Here is a 20583-nt window from a genome sequence, read left to right as displayed (position 1 = left end):
GGGTTGGGACAGGGGTGTCCCCAGGTTTGGGGGGGGGGGTCCCATCAGCGTGGGCACCCATGCCATGTCCCTCTATCCCCGCAGGTGTCTTTGCCCCAACGCTCTTCTCCAAGGTATATGGGAAGCTGGTTTGCGGCGAGTGCCACAACGTCACCCAGAACCCACTGGGCCACTACCTCTGCCACAACTGTCACTTTGACCTGGTGAGCGGGGACGTGGACCCCTGACCGCTGGGGTTTGGAGTTGGGGACGCTCTAAGCCCACCTAGCTCCTGCTCTTGGCAGTGGAGGCGGGGCTGTCCCTTGTCCTCTGCATCCCTGTTGACAGGCTCTCTCTCTGCAGATGGAGAACAACGGCACCCTCTACTACAGTCATGTCCAGTGAGTATCTGCTGGGGTGGGGACAGGGTTGTCCCCACAGTGGGGTGGCACCTCACGGGCTGGGTTGTGGCTCCGCGTCCCTCCCAGGTCCCCTCTCTGCCCCCCGAAGGGCTCCGATCCTGCACCCTCATCTCTTCCATCCCCAGCCGGTGCAGGGGACCCCCCTGGGGTACCCATGCCAGACCCCGGTGGCACTGAACATGTTGCCCATGTCCCACAGACCCCTGGTGTACACAGTGTCCCTCCTGCTCCCCGCCGCCTACCTCATCGGCCTCTTCTTCACCCTGAAAACTCACTCGCACATCTACGACATCCACATCAGTGACTGTCACAGTGAGTGTCCCCAAACCACAGGATGCCCCAGCTGCGGGGCGAGCTCTTCTCACCGTCCCGGGATGTCCCACCATGTCTCTGCTCTTCCCGCAGTGCCTGGCCACCACCACAGCGCTGTGGTCCACTGGTCTCGCTGGCGGGCCCTGGTTATCCTCCTGCTCTCCACCCTCTGCATGTCAGCCTGTGCCGACCTGGCCACAGAGCACATCAGCCCCATCCTCACCAACTCCACCATCTCGCAGGTGAGCGTAGGGATGAGGATGGTGATAAGCCAGGTTTGGGTGGCCCTGGGGACCAAGATGCGCCCTCCAGGGATGGGAACCTGCTCTGGCTGCAGGGTTGAGCCCCAGAAGCCGGGGGGAAAGATGCCGAGATGCCCCATGCACCGAGGAGCTTGGTTGCCCACAGCTTGGATGTGGTCAGGATCAGGCCGTACACACGCGCTGATGTCACCTCTTCCCCGCAGTACTTCATCGGTGTCACTGTGCTGGCGATGGTGCCTGAGCTGCCGGAGATCGTCAATGGCATCCAGTTTGCCCTGCAGAACAACTTGAGCTTGAGGTGAGATGGCTCAAAGGATGGGTTTTGGGGTGTCCTCCTCCAGCATGGTCCAGGTCCCATAGCTGTACCTTGGTGCCAGTGATGGCTGCCCAGCTTCATGCCACTGGTGGGTCAAATCCCTGCCAACTTGTCCTCAAGAGGACTTAAAGCCACCCAAAAAATGGGGCCAGAACCAGGTCGGGCTGCATGGTTTGGTTCCCCGAGGTGGGGTTTTATCTCACCCCGAGCTGAGTGACCCAAGGGCTGCCAGAGACCTGGTGCTTGGCAGCTCTTAAGTCCTCTGTCCTCCCCAGCATCGAGATTGGGAACTGCATCGCCGTCCAGGTCTGCATGCTCCAGATCCCCATCCTGGTGCTCTTCACCATCTTCTATGTGAGTAGCTCCAGGACAGCCCCTGGGTGACCTCCTGCAGCAGGGCTGGGGACATGCAGCACTCCATGAGATGTGGCAAGGGCACAGCTGCCATCCCCAGTGTGTCCTCTCCTCTGCTCAGTGCGGGGGAAAGTGGGGTCAGATGTCTCCTACCTTGGCTGATGCTGTCTCCAGCCCTAGGGACATGTGGCAGAGGGGGTTTAAGGGGTGACATGCAAGTCCCCAACTACAGTCAGTGCGGGGCTGTCCTGGTTGGCCATAAACCCCAAATCCTCTCTGCCTCGCAGCCGACCAACTTCACGCTTGTCTTCAGCGACCTCCACGTCTACGCCAGCATGTTCAGCGTGGTGCTCATGAACTACATCTTCATGGATGGCAAATGTGACTACTTCCAAGGTGACCGCTCACCCGTGAGGCTACTGTGGAACTTGATCTACCTTCCCTGTGCTGATGGGTTGGGGGGCTCCTAGAGACAGCCTTGGGGTCATCTGCTTGCTGCAGCTCTTGCCATGTGGTGGCTTGAGCAATTCTGGGGTCTTGGTTGACCATCTTGGAGGTGTTGGAGCTGCCACCCTGCAGCAGCACCAAGGGGGATCACTCCCTTTTCACCCTTAAGAGGGAGTTCTGAGATTTTGCAGGGGACCATGAAAGTCCTCTATGGTGGGCTAGTCCAGACCATGCCAGAAGATCTTAAAAGCAACCTCCCTCCTTGCTCCAGGGAGTAACCCCCTGCAACCTGCTCTGTCTGCCCTAGGCACGGTGCTGGTGATGGTCTACTTCATCCTCCTGGCTGTGTATTTCTTTGCCCCATCGCCCAGTGGTTGCTGAGGTTTGGACTCCGCTTTCTCCAACCCTTCCGTTGGGTTCAGTGCTCGTCGGGGGCGTTATCTGGTGTCTCAGGGACTCGGCTGGGCTGGCTTCGGTCTGGAAGCATCATTTGCTGAAGCTCCTGCTGCTGCCTGGCTCCCCCAGTGGGGTGCCAACAGGGCTTCAGTGGTGGGAAGGGTGGTGGCCACAGAAGCACTCCTCAACCAAGAAGGAACCTCAACGCCAGAGCACTTCACGGAGGTATTTCCAGCCCACACGCGTGTGACTGGGAGGAAAATTGTCCTTAGTTGGAGGGTCTTGAAGGGGGTTTCTGTGTGGTCTCGAGGACAGACCCCTCCCTTGGGATATGTAGCACTGGGAGAAGGTGCCTGAGAAGAGCCTCTTGCCCTTCCAGGCAGTGGGTGATCCCGGGCCTGGAAGGGACTCAGGTCTGGGGATCACACAGGGCTTCTTGACAGTACTAGAAACGCACCAAAAGGTATTTTTCAGCTGTTTTGTCATTAAAGCAGTTTGTACAAAATCAGAAACTAGCTCTTTTCTCCTTAAATGAGCCTTCAGTCGCGTCTCCGGGCCCCTCCATGCCCACCACCCAGGTTAGCGATGGTCTTGGGGTGATGGCCGCTTGGTACCCACCAAGGCTGGCTCTCAGTGTGGTGGGCGTTGGGCACCAGCAATGGCTCAGTTGGAGCCAGCGTCCCTGGGAGCGGAGCAGGACAGCACTCAATGTCCTCTGTCACAGCACCAGAGCAGGTGGCAGGGGAGGTCCACCACCGTGCCACGGGGACAGAGCCAGCAGTGGGGTGGCTGTGGGCTCCAGCTTTCTCCATGACCCTCCCTAAGCTCCAACTCTTGTTTCCAGCCTCGTCTTGTCTGACTGTCCTGGGTCATTCTCGCTCAGAGGTTTTTTTAACAGGCTCCTAAGGAGGGTCAGGGATGCTCCTGGAGCTGTTTGCAGGGTACGAGGTGCGACAGGCCGGGGACCAGCTCAGCTCCCTCTGCGAAGGGAAACGCCAGCGGGTGAGGTGAGAGGACAAAGCAGGTGGCTTGGACTGATTTATTATCAGAGCTTTTAAAAAAAACAAAACAAAAACAACCCCCAAAAAAACAAACCAAAAGCAAAACACTGACAGATACAGAAATACAGGCGATGCAGCTCCTGTGCCCCTTCTCCCTCCCCAGCCCTGCAGGGACGTACTTCAGCATAAAAACTGGGGAGGGGAGCAGGGCTCGCTGCCTGCAACGTGAACGTTGGACTCCAAAAGGTCCCATAGTCAACGGAGAAACAGGACTAGACTTTAAAACAGCCCAGAGTACGGCAGGCAGCGGGCAGCAGCCTGGGATCCCCCTCCTTCCCAAAGGAGGGCAGCTGCTAATTAGCAATTAATGATGCTGCTTTATCAGCTTTTTCTTGTTTTCCTAGTGTAGCATCAGTATGGACAATCCTGCAGTTGTTAATACAGATGTTTGAGAAGTTTTCTGGGTGAGTATCCAGAGTTGGCTGACGGCAGCGGAGGGGCTCAACGGCGTGGGGCAGCAAGAGATGGAAAAGGCGTGGGATGGGAGGGCAGAAAATGATGGCACCAAACAGGTTCTCCTACATCTCATCTGAGGCTAAACAGAAAACATCTACCCTGGGGTGAGGGATGGTCGGGACTTCTCCTGGAGTCAGACCCAGCCTTCGTGTTTGGGAAAGCGCGGGTAGGGCCAGCACTGCGGGTCCCTTCCCCAGTGCCTTGCCCTGCAGCAGGACAAGCCCAGCAGTAGCCACTGGTGGCTGCAAGGATGCCCCAAAGAGGTCCCACATCGCCCCGAGCTGCTCCGCCTGGTGCTGGGAGCAGGGGTATGTCGTGGGGTGAAGGCAGGAGGGCCGTCCCACAAAACCCTGTCCTGAGATGGCTTTCTCTCTCTGTGTGCCCTGTCCCGGGCAGCATCGTGGGTGCTCTGAACTCCTTTTCCCTCCATCAGTTGCTGCAGATGCTGAATCCTTTCCCTCTCCCTTAGGGAACTCATGGCCCTGCCCTGGCAGAGGCAGTAACGCTCTGCTCTTTTGCTATTGAGTGCGGTATTGCACGGAGGGAGTTGTTAACTTGCCCTTAAAAGGGAGGAACCAATACTTGGGCATCACCTGGGCTGGAGGTGAAGACATGCAGGAGATGATGGAGCAAGAAAAGCCTGGAGCAGTATAACCTTCAAGCCGCACCCCAGAGCGAAGCCTCTGCCACCGGGAGCCAGCAAGAAGCTTTTACCATTCAAAAAAAACCTCAACATGCAGCAGACTAGCAGCGACTCAAGCAAAGCCTCAAAAGGGAGCTGTGAGCTTTGCAGTACTTAAAACAAGTAATTTTTTTTTTTTTTGTTAGGAAGAGCAGCAGAGCAGCCTCCAAGATCTTGTGCCCATCATGCAGCAGCCACCCCAGGTTACCGGGAGGGGAGAGGCCCCTGGACTCCCATCAGTGGCCAACGCTTGTATCATCTGCTTTTATCAGCAAAAGCAAGTCCCTGGTCCTTTATTCTGTAGCACTCTTGGCCAGGTCCCGTAAGTCCTGTGTGCTGGGGACGCAGCACGGCTGCGTTGGAAGGGTGAAACCAGCTCCAGGCCATTGGTGGAGGGCACAGGCAGGCTCTGGGCTTGCACCTTCAGTGGTCCAGCCAGTGGAAAAGGCTTGGGCACTTGTGTTTGGGTGAGCCAGCAGTGCACTGGTGTGTCACAGGGACATCAAAGACTGTATCCTTCCGCCTGGGTGGCTGAACATGTTCCACGTCAAGATTTGAAGCCAAGATTAAGTGACAGTGTTACAGGTGGCAGTATGGAGCCAGGCTGAGGCCAGATGTGCCCCAGATTGACACCCACCACCTTCCTCCCTGTGTTCACATCAGGGGGAAAGCTCCTGGCTGCCCCCATAAGGCTGCCAGAGCAAGGAAGACAAAAGAGCTTAAGTAATCTGCTTGATCAGAGATCCAGGCTCGGATGGTTTTAATATTGCCTTGGTGATGATGGGAGCTGCTCTTTAAAGGAGGTAAGGGAAGAACCAGCACATCTATGACCAGGCTGTTCCAGTACAAAGGTAGTGTACTGGAGGCCAGAAGGCAAAGATTAAGTGCAGACATCCAGCCTCTGCAAGAAGAGGCAAGAGCCACTGAGTTCAGGTTTAAAGGAGGTAAGGGAAGAACCAGCACATGTATGACCAGGCTGTTCCAGTACAAAGGTCCCAGCAGAACTGGAGGCCAGAAGGCAAAGACTAAGTGCAGACATCCAGCCTCTGCAAGAAAAGGCAAGAGCCACTGAGTTCAGGCCAGAAGAGGGAGCTGGACAAAAGGCCCGTTGGCCCACCACGGTCCTACAGAAGAGGACACCACAAGCCAGGGGCAGGAGAGCAGGTAGCCCTTCTCCAGCCCACAGCTGCCAGCAAGGTCTGGGGTCAGCCCCTGAGCCGGGAGCAGTGGGATGCTGCGGCGAGCAGCCGGGGAGGCTTTGGAAGGGGTTGAAATAGGATGGTAATACTCCAGGAGCAAAGGCTTTCTGCCCTGAAGGCTCTTAGTTAGAAGCCAGCCCAAACACAGAGAGTTGGGTAGGCTATGAAAGCCACACAGTGCAGCTGAGGTTCCCAGCTTTGCCCTGTCAGCTGCATGTCCTGTAAAGGTACAATGAAGGGGACAGATAAAACGGCTACAAGCAGCTGCCACCACTTTCTGTGGTCCAAAGCACCAGAGAAAGCTTCAGCTGTGATGCCCAACCTTTTTTTTTTCCTTGGCCTTGGGGGGAAAAAAAAAAGCAGCAACTGAGGCTACAGAAGGGAGGGGAAATAAATCTATCCCCAAGAACAGGGGAAGCTTAATATTGGGACAAGTGGTAACGCTTCAACTGAACATCAGGGATGTACCCCCTAAGAGGGGTAGCAGTGACTCAAGGACAAGTGGTAACGCTTCAACTGAACATCAGGGATGGGTGTTCCTTAAGAGGGGTAGCAGTGACTCGATCAGCCAGTGCTGTTCAGATTAACAACATGAAGACAATGCTATGGTTTATTTAAACATAAATGCAATCACTTAAAAAGAAACTAAAATGCCAGAGTCTAACCCTTGCCTTTGATGATGGAAGGGGAAGGTACTAGGAAAAGCTGATTTAAAAAAAAAAAAGGCACTTAAAAATGGTCTTCAAATGAAAAGGATTTTCCACAAACCTGATGCCAGCCAACTGGAGCTGCTCAGAGTTCAATGGCCACTTGTACACGGTCTCTAGAGCTAACTTCACAGTACAGCAAGACGAGAGACAGACATCCCTTCCTCTCCTGCCTACGCAGAGATGACTACTGCTCACAGCAAGAGGGAGAGAGGTTCCCTCTCCCCTTTTTTTTTTTGATGCTACGTTTCCTGGGATGAGCGATCCATGAGCTTCCAAGGACCCAGAAAGCCACTCACAAAACCAGTTTAAAACCACACACAGCAATAACATCCCCCACCCCCAGAGGAACATGAAGCTAACTAGAAAAAGGCCAATGTGTGATGTTGCTTACAGGTACACATCAGAGTCAGATGCCAATAACCAGGACTGAGTTGGCATGGGTGGCTCGCACCCAAGCACCGGGTAGAACACGCTGCAGGTTAAAAGACAGCTCTGAAGTCTACAGGGTGAGTTTTTGCAGTTAGCTTGTTCAGCGTGCAATGTGAGCAGACAGGGTTAAAAAAGATTCAGCAAAACCTTTTCCTTCCCCTCACCACCCCGAGTAAACTACACAGTAGTCCATTAAGTGGCAACTTTTAACCAGTCTTCCAAGCAAACCTTTCAATATGAAAAGGTGAAGAACACAGACACGGGGTGTTTCAAATCACTGCAACACTGCACCAGAAAAGCTGCACAGGCAAAGCTTCGCTCGCTGCCCCATGCAACGTTCCAGCCATCTTCTGAAGCTCAAAGAGATGGGAACAGACACATGCAAAGCCTTCAAGCGGAAGGAGTTCTCGGTTTTATAGAGGGAGAACTCAGCTGGGCGTTAGGGGGATGAGTGTCATCCAAAGCAAAAGAACAGGTCGGCTGTTGTTCTGCACTGAACGTCCTCCGTTAGATACATCTTATGAAAATACTAAGTTGAGCGCGCCATGTGCAAGCATGGGCTCAGACATTTGCTAAGCTCCCCACCCTCCCCAATTAAGTTGCAAGCATGTGCTGATGACGGTTTGACGGCTGGATGTTATGGATTAGTCCCAGAGAGTATTTTTGATTAATGGTGTAATTTAGAGATCCATAAATAAAAAGTGGATTTTCAACAACTTAAAGTAAAAATTTCTAGAAAGGCATCGATGTATTTGCTGAGTAAGGCGTTGAGCGGGTTCCTCCATGTTCTTAAGCAAGATCATCCACGGTATCCATAAATAGAGGGTGGGAGGGGGCTTCTTGAACGTAGTGTGTCTTGGACAGAAACATGAGATGTTCTCATTTTAGCCGCTCAACGAGTCCCTGCGTCAGTCCAAGGTGCAAAAGCTGAGATCTGGAGAGACTTGCTAGATGAGGGAAATATTCCAGGAGCTTCTCCCACGACAGTTCCAGCAGGCTGGGTACTACCAGCCACATTTTAAACAGAGAGCCAGTCCGTTTGTTTTCATGGATGTTGACCACCCCTCCGTGAACATACATGCAGCCGGCCTAGATGGGAAAAGGGGGAGAGGGGAGTTACACGGGGCACAGACCAAACTGGCACACCAGAAGGTGCTGAGGAGCGACACAGCCAGGAAAACCGGGATTTGACTCTCCAGATTCCCGGCTGGTTAATCACAGAGCGAGATTCATCTCACACACCTTTATGTGCTGGTAACAGAACTGTCACTGCCTGAGCCAGTCACCCCGGCTCCTCTCGTAGCCAAGGGGAGGAATCACTGCTGAAGGACACGTGTCTCATAGAATCATAGAACCATTAAGGTTGGAAAAGACCTCTAAGATCATCGAGTCCAACCGTCGACCCAACACCCCCATGCCCACTAAACCATGTCCCTAAGCGCCTCATCTACACGTCTTTTAAATACCTCCAGGGGTGGGGACTCAACCACTCCCCTGGGCAGCCTGGTCCAATGTTTCACCACTCTTTCAGTAAAGACATTTTTCCTCACGTCCAATCTAAACCTCCCCTGGCGCAACTTGAGGCCGTTTCCTCTCGTCCTATCACTTGTTACTTGGGAGAAGAGACCGACCCCCACCTCGCTACAACCTCCTTTCAGGGAGTTGTAGAGAGCGATGAGGTCTCCCCTCAGCCTCCTTTTCTCCAGGCTAAACACCCCCAGTTCCCTCAGCCGCTCCTCATCAGACTTGTTCTCCAGACCCCTCACCAGCTTCGTTGCCCTTCTCTGGACACGCTCTAACACCTCAACGTCCTTCTTGTAGTGAGGGGCCCAAAACTGAACACAGTAGTCGAGGTGCGGCCTCACCAGTGCCGAGTACAGGGGCACGATCACATCCCTAAATCTCTCATCCTAAAGCACGTATCCACTAACTTAGAGTGCTTTGCTCTGTATTTTAGATTAATTCTACCCCAAGAAATCAATTTTAGGAGTGGGGCAAAGTGTTAATAAGTTAGTATAAAGCCATACTTCGGTTTCAGCTAAAAAGAATGTATTTTTTCTTAAACTAAAACCACACCATACAAAGACATGCTGCATTCCCTCTGGCTGGCTCAGCGTAACCCTGCTCCAGGAATGACACGAACGCAGAGAGATGGGAAAAGCTCAGCTGCTGACCTATTTTGAGAGTGGCATTTTTTTCAATATACAGGAAAAGAAAGGGCATTCCTGCTCTCCAGGCACCCACCTGCAGTCACTGGGCTGCCTGGGAAACACCTTTATCAGGCCTACAGTTTCCCCGGAAGAGTTGCATTTATAACAATCTCCAAACTAGGTGCCACCTGCTCTTACAACCAAAGAACCTGATCTCTGCCCTCGCACGCTGCCCTAAGGCGATGATCAGCTGAAGGAGGCTGAAGTCACAGCTAAATGCATTTCTTGCTGCTTATCAACCACAGGTCTCTATGCTTCTAGTTACGGCAAAAAGCTCTAGCAATACCAACCTTCCCGTTAGCAGTGGTTTCCAAAGACAGCTGCTCACCTGCTAATCTTTCAACTCAGGCTGTTCTCAGTAGGCTAAAACCAGTTTACCTGGGGGAGTATTTGTGCTTTTTTTCCTTTTGCAAACAGGAACTGCTGTTCACACGGGGAATTACTCCTTGGAGCTGATACAGTTTAAAAGCTAAAATTCCGCTTCGCTGCTTTGAGAAAGCACAATATACTGTGTGCTACTGCTCTTTAAACAGCAGCAGGAGTAAAAGGAGTCAATGCAGTGACCTCACACCAGCCCTCAGCCTCCCTAAAGATGCTGTATCCAGTGGAGATCACATCCTTGGTAACATCGGTTCAGCTCTATTTGCAGCCCGCACAAACGTCAGAGCGCTTGGATGAATGGCTTGAACTTCAGCTACGTAGGAAAGAAATGAGTCACTTACTGGTGTGACAGCAGCACAGTGAAAATACACTGGTTCTGGCATGGCAGCTGGGAGCTTGACCCACTGGAAAGTTTGCAGATTCAGCTTCCAAACATCTCCCAGAATCACTTCTCCGTTATAGCCTCCACAAACGAACACATCTGTAAGAGAGGAAACCCACAGTGCTTGCAGGCCAAGCTATCCTTCATCAACTGCAGAACGTGTGGTGACTGAAGTCAGCAATCACCTTTCCAAAACAGTTTCAGGATCAACAATTATCTTACCTCAACACAAGCTCTCAGTACCTCCCAAACCAGTCCCAGCACACTGTTCATACCCACGGAGGCCACTTATAGAATCACAGAATGGTTTGGGTTGGAAGGGGCCTTTAAAGACCATCCAGTCCAACCCCCCTGCTGTGGGCAGGGACACCTGCCACTAATCAGGTTGCTCAAAGCCCCGTCCAACCTGGCCTTGATGGAATGTTGCCAGGGATGGGGCATCCACCACCTCTCTGGGCAACCTGGGCCAGGGCTTCACCACCCTCAGCGTAAAGAATTTCTTCCTTCTATCTCATCTAAATCTCCCCTCTTTTAGTTTAAAACCATTACCTCTTGTCCTATCACTACAGGACCTACTAAAAAGTCTGTCCCCATCTTTTTTATAAGCCCCCTTTAAGTACTGACAGGCTGCAATAAGGTCTCCCCGAAGCCTTCTCTTCTCCAGGCTGAACAACCCCAACTCTCTCAGCCTTTCCTCGTAGCAGAGGTGTTCCAGCCCCCTGATCATTTTTGTTTCCCTCCTCTGGACCCGCTCCAACAGGTCCGTGTCTTTCTTATGCTGAGGGCTCCAGAGCTGGACGCAGTGCTGCAGGTGGGGTCTCACCAGCAGAGAGCAGAGGGGCAGAATCCCCTCCCTTGACCTGCTGGCCACATTTCTTGTTCCAGGATACGGTTGGCCTTCTGGGCTGCATGTCCACTCATGTCCACTTCCCAGCCTGCCTGTGACCCCAGCCCAACCATGGCAGATTCAGAGCTAAATGCCATTGAGAAGCAGGAGTGCAGTGCCACTCCCGCTTTAAGAAGCTGCATGAAGCCGTCGCTAACCTGAGTTCACAGGTACCTATGTTTAATCAGATTTTACTGGTTTTAAACACATGGGGAGCAGCCCCAGCCCCAGCTCCTAGTCCTGCTGCCTGCCAGAGGCAGGTCCTTGCTCCCGGCTTTGCCCAAGTTCTCAACTCAGAGGCTTGCACTGCAGCAAAATACAGCTGATGAAGGTGACTGGAAGCATCTCTCAGCTCCTGCCTTACTTTTACTGGCACAATTAGCACTCCTAAGAAATATAATCTGGCATATCACTCCACCCTTTAACATACAGCATTCAGTAATCGACCTGATGAGTTTTGAAAAGAAGGACCAATATTGTAACTGCTTCTTCAGTCCATTATGAGCAATTTCGTTTTTATCAAGTTCGGGAGAATGCGTTCTTAGAGGACAACGAGGCTACGGAAGAGGCCCAAATCTAGTTGAAGGAACATTCTACCATTCAAAATTGTGGGTAATTGAACACAGGTTGCACAGGCAGAGCCCTTTCAAAGCTGTGCCTCAAACAGCGCCACACAAGTGATTTACAGCAAGAACATGTGGAGGATCAAAGTGAAGAACAAAAGGCTCTACTAAGCTCTGTGCAGCTCCTAACATATAAAATGGCCCTCACTTTACCAGAGAACGGGAAGACTCAGGTGCTAACTCTGCTACTGCCTCATAATCCACTCCATATGAGCATCTTGGATTTACACCACCACGAAAAGAATCCACTATCAAAGAAATCCCTGAACAATCTTGTCTCTAAAGAACTCGGCTTCCAGGACTTGGCCCCACTTTGCTTTTCACAGCGGACTGTAAAACTAACAGGTTAGTCACCGAGCTGTAGCAGTAGCATTGTTCATACCTGTTCATGAGCTTGCAACCAGCAAGTTGCAAAGCACCATGGACACTCGTGGCTAAAATACATGATATTTTACACTGAAGTGGCCACGTGTCCAAAGGAGATCGAGGTGTTGCATAAAATACTGCAGAATTCCAGAGAGTGACAGTACTGTGGAGTGCAGAAGTAAATTTGCCTACAGCAGCAAGATCCCTCATATGAGGAGTGGTGCCAACTGGGCAGCTTAAGGCCTGTTAACAAGAAAGATATCCTCTTTCAGAAAAGACACGTGTGCCCTGCAGTTCTCTCAAACATGTGTTGGGGGCCTGCACCTCTCAGGCTAGAAGGATGGGCTTGTCATTGCTAGGTTGTATAAGATACACCAATTTTCAAGAGACAGATCTTACCATTTTTTATCTGAACGCAGCTATGGCATCTTCTGGCTGCTGGGAAGCCTGCGGAGAATGAAAAAAAAAAAAAAGGTATCAGCTATAATTGCTTTAAAGTGCTTGAGCAAGCGGTGAGTATATCTTAACATATAATCATGGATAGGAGTCACTTGTTTCATTTATAAGGGGCTTCTGCTTTCCTACAATCACAGGTATAACATCTCTAATTTAGCAACCGGCTGTTTCAGGTTTGACTCCTACTTGCTCTCCAGGGAAGGAAGAAATGTGCCAGAATCTCACTCCCCACAGACTCCAGCTCTCACCTCTGGCTTGGTGAAAGGCAGCAGCCAAGGGCCTGCGAGGTTTCAGGGAAACCCCTGCTGATAACCAGGCCAGCACGCAGTCCCTCAGAGGGAGCAGAGATGATGTGGATCTTCTTCTGGGAGGAGAGCCAGCCACTATCATCTTTCCCAGCCAGGGAGGGAGAGAAGCCAGACTGCTAAATATGCTTCAGATGGGTTAGTCCTCACTGCTAAAGCTCTAAACAAGCAGGACCTCGAAGTCAGCGTTAAGTCACGTACTGTACAACAAGGTTATGAAACAGGCTTTCAGCCTGCCAGAAAATAGCATCTTTGAGCATCTCGGCCACTCTCTGGTTTACAGGGGAAGACACAGGAAATTCCAGACTCACCAACTTTTTCATGAGGTTTTGTGGCAATTTCCTCCCAGGTGTTGGTTTCAAGGTTGTACGCATGGATCTGAAGGGACAAAGAGGAGCCATTAGTTCTTCCTGGCTCTCCCAGCACTACGATGACACAGTTACGGGCTCTGACCCAGGGAGCCACTATAAATAACACCTCTTTTTCATTAAGTGTAAAAACAAAAATAGCTAATTGCAGCCAGTGACTAGGCAGGTATAAAATCACCTTCAAAGCGTACCAGCTTACTAAAGCTTTCATCTTGGGCTTTGCTATTTAAGCCCCACAGCTGAAGAAAAAGAATATTGCTTTTAAAAAACCATGAACCAATTAAAACCCACACCCTCCAGTTCTCAAAAGTATTTAGAAATACCTTTCTCATACCGCACGTAAGGAGAAAAGAAATGCAGAGAATGGAGAGATAAGAAGTCATGTTAACTGCTGCAGTTTCAACTTTTTTGGAAGCGGAGCACTATTTAAAATCTCCTTGTTAATCATTTTGGCGTTCAACATGAATTCACTCTTCCCTCCCCAAATCGTACTGGAGAAAAACATTTGCCACAAGGAAGGAAATTAAAGCATACAATTAAGGGAGAAGACAAGAAAAGAATCACCATATCAATATCTGAATTTAACGTCAAGGAATTCCTTCCTTTGGCACTTTCCTGTTTTGGCACAAATACAACATTTAGAAAGATGTCCTAAGTGTTTTTAAATGAGAATCTTTGATAACAGGTCTACAGAAATGAAGCTGTTTTGCAGATCGGGATGGTCACTGGGTACCACAGATTCATCATCTGTAAGTCAACAGGACGTGTTTGTGGCAACACCAGGTTTTACAGAAATAGGAGAACAATCTGCTCCTAGTTACCTATTTTTTTTACCAAGCTCTCCAGGCAAAGCCAGATGAAGAGACGGTGCTGGTTATATTTCACTGTAGAAAATCTCCTATCCAGGCAAGCACTCAAGGTTTCTGATCACCTTACCTTGTCTAAGGAATAAGCTGTCCAGGAAGTTCCACCTCCCAAGATATAAATCCGTTGACCATCGTGTGCGATTTCATGTCTGTACCTGAAGGTGCAAAGAAGGACATTTAGCAGCACAAGCAATTAGTGCAAGTGAGCAACAACAAAAGCCTTCTGGAAAACACTATCAAATTTGAGCGGTTTAAGCAGACACCCCAAGCCTGGCTGTGCTGTATCAGTCCCTCAGGTTGGGAGCATTCGGAAGACGTGGAAGCTTTCATGAGCAATCTAAGCAGCACCCCAGAAGCTTGAAAAGCATTTTCTGAGAGCAGAGCACCATGGAACTTAAGTACAATGATTTATGGAGCACCATCATGGCCATCAATATTCCAGCCCCTTCTCTCACTAAGATGGTCACTGATTGATCTCCCAGCCCTCCTTTGTCCATGCCTTGCTACAAAACAGGACAAGGGACAGGGATCAACCAGAGCTTCTTCCCCTCGTCAGCACTCACCAGCTGCCCCAAGCCCCCAGCTCTGTTCTGCCACCACACAGTCCAGATCAGTGTGGCAAAGGCTTCACACCCCATCCCTACATCCCCCTGCACGCCAGACTGCTGGAGCACCGGTTGTGCAAGGTTCACAGCCGAAAACACTGCTCTGAGAGTGCTCAGAAGCCTGTCCGTAAAGGCAGTGACTCCCCTGTGTTAAAGCTCTCCGAGACTGTCCAGCTTCTCACCTCTCCTCTGGCATGTCACAGGACATATTGTTTGGTTTCAGCTGGACCCACTCTCTAGTGTTGAGGTCTAGCTTATGTAGGTCAGTACTGTAAATGTAACCAGTTGTTCCTCCAAACACGTAGAGACAACCATTGATGATGGCCATGGCCTGGAAGGTAACAGAGAGAAACCAGTTGGAAAGGACACGTGACATCAGTGTCTGAAAAAGAGAGAATTCCTCCCCTCCCAAAGCCAGACACTGCTTGCAAAGCTCTACAACTTACAAAATTACATGTTCGGGAAGAATATGAAGGGCAAACAAGGATGATACACGAAGGGGGGTGGGGTGGGGTGGGGTCTGTAGGAATGGAAAGTAACTCCATGGTCACAAGATGAGGACCTAGAAGTGGACCTGCTGAGTTTCAGGCATCAGACAAGACAGATCTGTGCAGCAGGGGCTCCCAGGAGCTAAAACCAAAGCACAGTTAACCCCGAATCTCTTCCACGCTGACCTTATACAGATACTGTTACAGAGAATCTTATAAACCAGCTATCAGGTAGCCAGCGGCATTAAGTGTAACAGAGAAAGTCCCAAACACCGTGGATAAGTCAGACTAAACAAGGGAGACAGGCTGTACAATTCAAAAGCACGTGGACTATCAGCCTACTGAAACTGCAAAGGTGGTGCAGGCACCATTCCCTGACGCAGTCCAAGGTGGAAGCAGAGATGTAAGCTCCTTCTGCTCCCAACTGCCTGTTTGCCAAAGGCCAGCTCGAGCTGAACCGGGCAAGGGGAAGACTACTTTCCTTCCCTCAAGTGTCTGGCGCACGTCTAAATGAGAAATTAATTGGGTTATAAATGTCTGCGCCACAAGTGCATTGGCAGTATTACTGGAAAGCACAGCAAAAGGTGGCAGTCTTCCTGTGAGAGTGAATCTATTTTTTTGTACACCATGTTCATCCACGACATTATGGAAAGTCTTAAAAGTTGTTATTCTAATACAAGTAAGACCTACTAACCACTGTTTTCATTTATAGTTTTGGGTTTTAAAGGCTTTGTGGAGGTTACAGAGCAACTCCAGAAACTAGCAACCGCTCCTTAAATCAGGCATACTTTTTCGTTCAACTGCATCTGGCATTTAGTTAACCGATTTTGGCTTTCCCAACTACAAGAAAACTATTCCTTTCCTTGGAAATCTCAAAGAACCGAGACCGCTCTATTTCTTTATGAACGATACCTGCCTTTCCTTACACTTATGTACGCAGCAAACAACTCTGGTTACTAGCAAGGAAGATATCTCCGTGCTCTGGCCCCTTTCCTGTGACACGCAGCGCAGTGTACGCAGGCACACTCAGAGTGCCTCAGCAAGGGCTGTCCTTCATACCTGGCCATAGATTCGATTGGGTTTCTTTCCTCGGCAGCTGAGCAGAGCCCATCTTTTGTACTTGACGTTGCAGACATGGACATCGTTGCCATTGCTCTCCCCAAAGGGGATCCCGGTGCCCCCAAACACAAGCAGGTTGTTGCCATGCAATACAACTAGGAGAGAGAGACAGAGCAGAGATACTTGTTGCTGTGAGACGCAGTAAAACAGAACGACTCTGCTCTGGAGACAGTAGGCAGCAAGTGTTCAATATTGTTCAAATACCGTACAATTCACGCTACGCATTTATGGCTTTGAAATGCTCTAAAAGTGAAAGAATGCAAGCTAAAACCATGGTAACCAAAGGCCTACTTTTAAAAACGGCTAGTGAACAAAGAGGTCTATTTTTGGATGCTTTGAGATGTCTGATTGCATTGAGCACCTAGCTGCTGAAAGTGCCTGTGCCTTGCAACTGTCAAGCTAAATACCTGAAGACTACCTCTTGCATCTGAAATTTTTTCTTTCCCTCTGCCTCAACCCGAGCGAAAGGGGAAAGAAAAATCACAAAACCAACCCAAGCTCAAGGCCTACTTGCAGAAGAGCTGGAAACAGGAGCCAGATTTCCCAGTTCTTGCCCAGTTTTGCATTCCACCAGGGACACCGATTAAAATAGCTTCAGGAGTAGGCGCATAGGAATTGAATTTCCATACGTACGTGACATGGAGGCTAGTTCCCTGGGCATGTAGCCTTCAGTGCCCATTTGATGCCAGGTGTCTGTAGCAAAGTTGTACCGCCAGAGTTCCCTGAAGAGTGGGTAGTCTTCATTCTCTGGCCCACCGGACTCATCATAGTCAGGATTGTAGCCTCCAAACACATACAAGTTGGCATTATCTGCCACGCAACGATGGCCACTTCTTGCTGGTGGAGATCTATGGCCTACAGCAAAATGAGAAGGTAAAACAGCTTCAGTGAAACGTCAGCAGAGGAGCTGAGCTTGTGTCCGAGGGTCAGGACTACACCCGCTGCCGTGGTCCTCCAAGAAGAGTGGCTGGTGTTTAGCCATAGGGAAGCATGTCTGCAGCCAGGAGGAAACGGCTCTGTAATGACAGATGCACTTCTCCGAGCAGGAACGGGGAGAGCCTCTGCACGTCACCGTCTCATTCGTGTCCACTCTAGCCCCTGGACCACACCTGCCTAAGGAGACCTGCCTGCAGGTTGACGCATGACAATCCTTCCACGTGGCAATCCTTCCATAACAGCTATTTCTGAGATATCTTACAAATTCCCCGTTCTGTCATACTGTATGGCAGATTTCACTCAAGAAACAGTTCCAAAACGTTTATATTTAAAGCTGCCCGATGGAAACAAAGAAGAAAAGTAATGATTTGCTCTCTCTCCTACACAAACCCTCGCTCTGTTTCTTCTCTTTTGCTCCTGGCACCTTGTATCTCAAGAAGGCTCTTTCACCTTGGACACCCCCAGGCTTCCTAAACATTAAGCAACGCAGGTCTGATACATCAAGTAAAATCTGCTCATAGATAAAGGCATTTGCACTGGGAGGGAGCGCAGCCCAGAACCCATCTGAGATCCTACAGGCTGAGCTTGACAACTGGCAGACGCAGCCCTTCCCAAAAGGAAGCCCTCTGCCTACCCACCCTCTTCCCTAAAAGACAATGGAAATAAAAGCAGGGAGGACAATTCAAGCTCAGACCTCAACTGGAACAGACAAAAAGACCGATTCAGTCCAGGAAAATCTAAACAGCAATACTCTTGTTGGACAACAGCAGTTGAAGTCTCAGCTGACAAGTGATCAAAAAGTAATTCCGAGCTTGCTCAAATTCGATGCACAGCAAGAGCCAAGCACAGTGCTGGAGGTGGATGTTTTTCTTCAACGAGACACAGGACCACATAACGAATGAGAAAGATGAAAGAAACAGAAAACGATCAGGTCCCTGAACAAAGGAGCTGGTTGTGAGACACGCGTAGAACATCTCAAGCTGACTGAACCAGGAAGGTTTCAAAAATAATTTTTTCTATGCAATACAACAGTGTTTTGGTGGCAGTAACTCTAAGCTTCATCTTGAGGAGGAGGATACGTGTCCCCTAAAATGTACAATTTCAATGCGTGACCATCGCTCCCTCAAGCACATCCTCTGCTTGTTGCACCTCAAGACAGGCCCGCTTTGGTTCAGTTGACAATAAAGAGCAAACGAAAAAAACATCAAAAGAAGATCCCCGAAGACCCTTCACCCAAACAAACCAGCGATCTTCACCACCCACCTGCTCTCACAGCTCTTTTATGGACTTTTAGGATGGAACAGGACCCAGTGAAGCATCTAATTAGGACCGATCGTGTCTTCTTCTTAGAGCCTGTTACAATTATCAGCAGCGAATCAGACATGCGGAGCAATAACAAATGAGGCATCAAGCATCTTTCCTACAGGAAAGGTGAAATAAATTATTTGTCCAAACTGAATAATGAATTTTAACTCAGCACAAGCAGCTGTGCTTAATCATGTTCCCCGTTTGCTGCTGGTTTAAGCTCCAACTCTTGTGCAAAATTACGCTGCTCTACAGGGTTCAGACAAACTCCTTGTGGCTAAGTTTTGACAGATTTGGGTTGTTTCCAGTAATAATTGCATCTTGCAGCAATTCCCACTTAGAAAACTAATAAGCGCTGGCTGAAAAAGAGGGGAAGAAAGTTAAGGAATTAATGGAAAAATCTGTAGTTTTTGGCCTGGCTACTGAGACAGCGCAGTGCCATTGGGCACCCGGCGTGGCGTGGACATCCGCACACAGGCGGGGTGGATATTACATGTACTAATAGCAGCAGCCAGGAAGTTACTGGCCTCAGTGCTGGACTAAACTGTTAAACAAACATTATGTGCTTTAGAGGTGATTCACTAAGGGAAAGAGAAACATCCATCCCATTTGGCTTTTTATTTTAAACTCTGAAACCATCCAGAGAGATGGATTTGCTTTTCTGAAGTGAACACATTGACAATAAAGGTATTTACAATCAAGATAATTGCTCAGACTCTTATAATCAGAGACGCTTCGAGAGGGCAATTCATCTGATCTTGGATATCTGCAAACAAAACCGTGCTTGAGAAGTGCCCATGGCTCTCTGCAAGCCTATAGAGCAAATCCTGGTGAAGGGCTCATGTGTCTGCACTCGGCCAAAGGGAGCTCACCCTGCTTGTTTCTTCTTCTGTGTTTGCCCTGGAGGTCTCCAAAGAGAAGACCTGAAAGAACTGAAATCGGAGCTTAATTCCAGGGAAGACTGAGAGCACTGATGCACACACTTTGCAGGGGAGTGAGGATTTAGTTCAGTCACTCACTGAATTTAAAAGGTGTTAGGGAATTAGGAGTTCAAATATTACATTAACTATAGATCCTATTGCCCGGTACTTTTGACACCTCCCTCGTGTCAGATACTTGTAAGTACCCAACCAAGATGGTCTGAAAGGACCACCCTTCCCATGCAGCCGTTCCTGCTGCAAACCACATCTGCCGCTAGTTCCCTGCCCATTCCCACTACTCTCGCCAACAACTCAAAGGGCTCTGTGCACTACAGGAACAAATTTTTCAATTAAACACTCACTCAGTAACTGTCCTTTGTCAGAAGCTAGGGATCCTCACGGCAGAGCTAGCAGGAGAAATGATGCCTGTCCCTGGTCATGCATTCACAACTCAGCTGTTCAGGGAAAATCCACTGTCCTCAGTGTTGAGTTGAACACCAAACCGCGGATGAGAGCGGCCGAAATGCTTCCTCCTGCTGTGCCTGCTATGCGGCGGTGACTCCCAGGGAAAGGAGGGCTGGAAATGCCAACCAGAGCAAGGTTTCCAAAAGCTCAGGGCCAACCCCTGTAGCTACAAACACAAGCAATTTCATTTCGCTCTGCTCGAGAATAACAGATTTTCTGCTCTATTCAAGCAGACCCCAGCTGCGTTTGCTCAACACCGTGCTCCACATGTAAGGACTGAGTTTTCTCCAAAGGCTTCACACCAGCCTGCTGTTTTTAAGCTTCGCTCTTCACTGACCCTTCGTATCAATGGACTAGATCCTCCCGCTCACAGAGGCCCAGAGAAGATGTCACAGCTACCCATAAAACAGGAAAAAAAATTATCCAACACATCTTCTGAGTCACCTATGCAAGCACACTCACAAATGTATCAATGAACTGAATGGTACAACATTAAACTGAGTTAAATTGCCACCAAACTCTTCTATCCAGAATTGAAGTGACCTTAATTCACTTTAGAAGAAAGTCTTAGAAAAAGATTCCTCTAGTTCTGTCTTTTTAAAGAAGGGACCTGTAAAAGCTGAATCTATTGAAGAGTTAATTCAGATTAGTTTCTTCAGCAGACAAGCTCTACGACTTGCACCTCCAAAAAAGAACGGCACTTCCATTTAATTATGTTTTATCAGATGATTCACATCTCCTACTGAAATTCTTCATGCGAGTTTTGGATCCATTTTTGCTCCAGCGTTAGTGGTGCGCAACGAGCCTATTACACAAGTGCAAATTTTAGATGGTGCAGGAAGATGGAAACACCCAAGGGTTTGCTAACTTCCTCCT

General features: G+C 49.6%; 2 protein-coding genes across 2 annotated transcripts in view; one reads left to right on the top strand and one right to left on the bottom strand.

Moving 5' to 3' along the window:
• The window catches only part of LOC103901755 (putative cation exchanger C521.04c), a gene marked incomplete at its 5' end in the record, with an annotated part of 4810 nt that extends 2336 nt beyond the window's left edge, over positions 1–2474 (top strand). The window contains 8 exons of the mRNA XM_019472974.1: positions 77–203; positions 343–380; positions 601–713; positions 807–955; positions 1180–1274; positions 1568–1646; positions 1934–2042; positions 2401–2474. Coding sequence (XP_019328519.1) covers positions 77–203; positions 343–380; positions 601–713; positions 807–955; positions 1180–1274; positions 1568–1646; positions 1934–2042; positions 2401–2474 — 784 coding nt within the window. The remainder of the gene's footprint in view (positions 1–76; positions 204–342; positions 381–600; positions 714–806; positions 956–1179; positions 1275–1567; positions 1647–1933; positions 2043–2400) is intronic.
• Positions 2475–7685: 5211 nt separating this feature from the next.
• KLHDC10 (kelch domain containing 10) lies at positions 7686–17063 on the bottom strand. The gene is made up of 9 exons (XM_019472973.1): positions 17018–17063; positions 16715–16963; positions 16022–16176; positions 14657–14805; positions 13940–14024; positions 12947–13013; positions 12274–12321; positions 9959–10098; positions 7686–8115 (listed from the first exon to the last, which is right to left on the bottom strand). The coding sequence occupies exons 1-9, from the start codon at positions 17061–17063 to the stop codon at positions 7906–7908; spliced, it is 1149 nt and encodes a 382-aa protein (XP_019328518.1). The 3' UTR covers positions 7686–7905.
• Between the last annotated feature and the right edge of the window lie 3520 nt (positions 17064–20583).

The sequence above is a fragment of the Aptenodytes forsteri genome, unplaced genomic scaffold (assembly GCF_000699145.1).
Source record: "Aptenodytes forsteri isolate BGI_AS27 unplaced genomic scaffold, ASM69914v1 Scaffold310, whole genome shotgun sequence".
Lineage (NCBI taxonomy): Eukaryota > Metazoa > Chordata > Aves > Sphenisciformes > Spheniscidae > Aptenodytes > Aptenodytes forsteri.
The sequence above is the reverse complement of the archived record's forward strand: the minus strand, read 5'-3'. Positions and strand labels throughout refer to the sequence as shown.

What these genes read in the sequence shown, in the direction of transcription:
- KLHDC10 (XM_019472973.1), bottom strand. Translation starts at nt 17,063, where the DNA reads ATGGCTAAACACCAGCCACTCTTCTTGGAGGACCACGGCAGCGGGT. An exon ending in GGAGGACCACGGCAGCGGGT is followed by an intron (nt 16,964 to 17,017) that starts GTAGTCCTGACC and finishes GTTTCACTGAAG; the next exon opens with CTGTTTTACCTTCTCATTTT. An exon ending in TGTGACATGCCAGAGGAGAG is followed by an intron (nt 14,025 to 14,656) that starts GTGAGAAGCTGG and finishes TTGCACCTTCAG; the next exon opens with GTACAGACATGAAATCGCAC.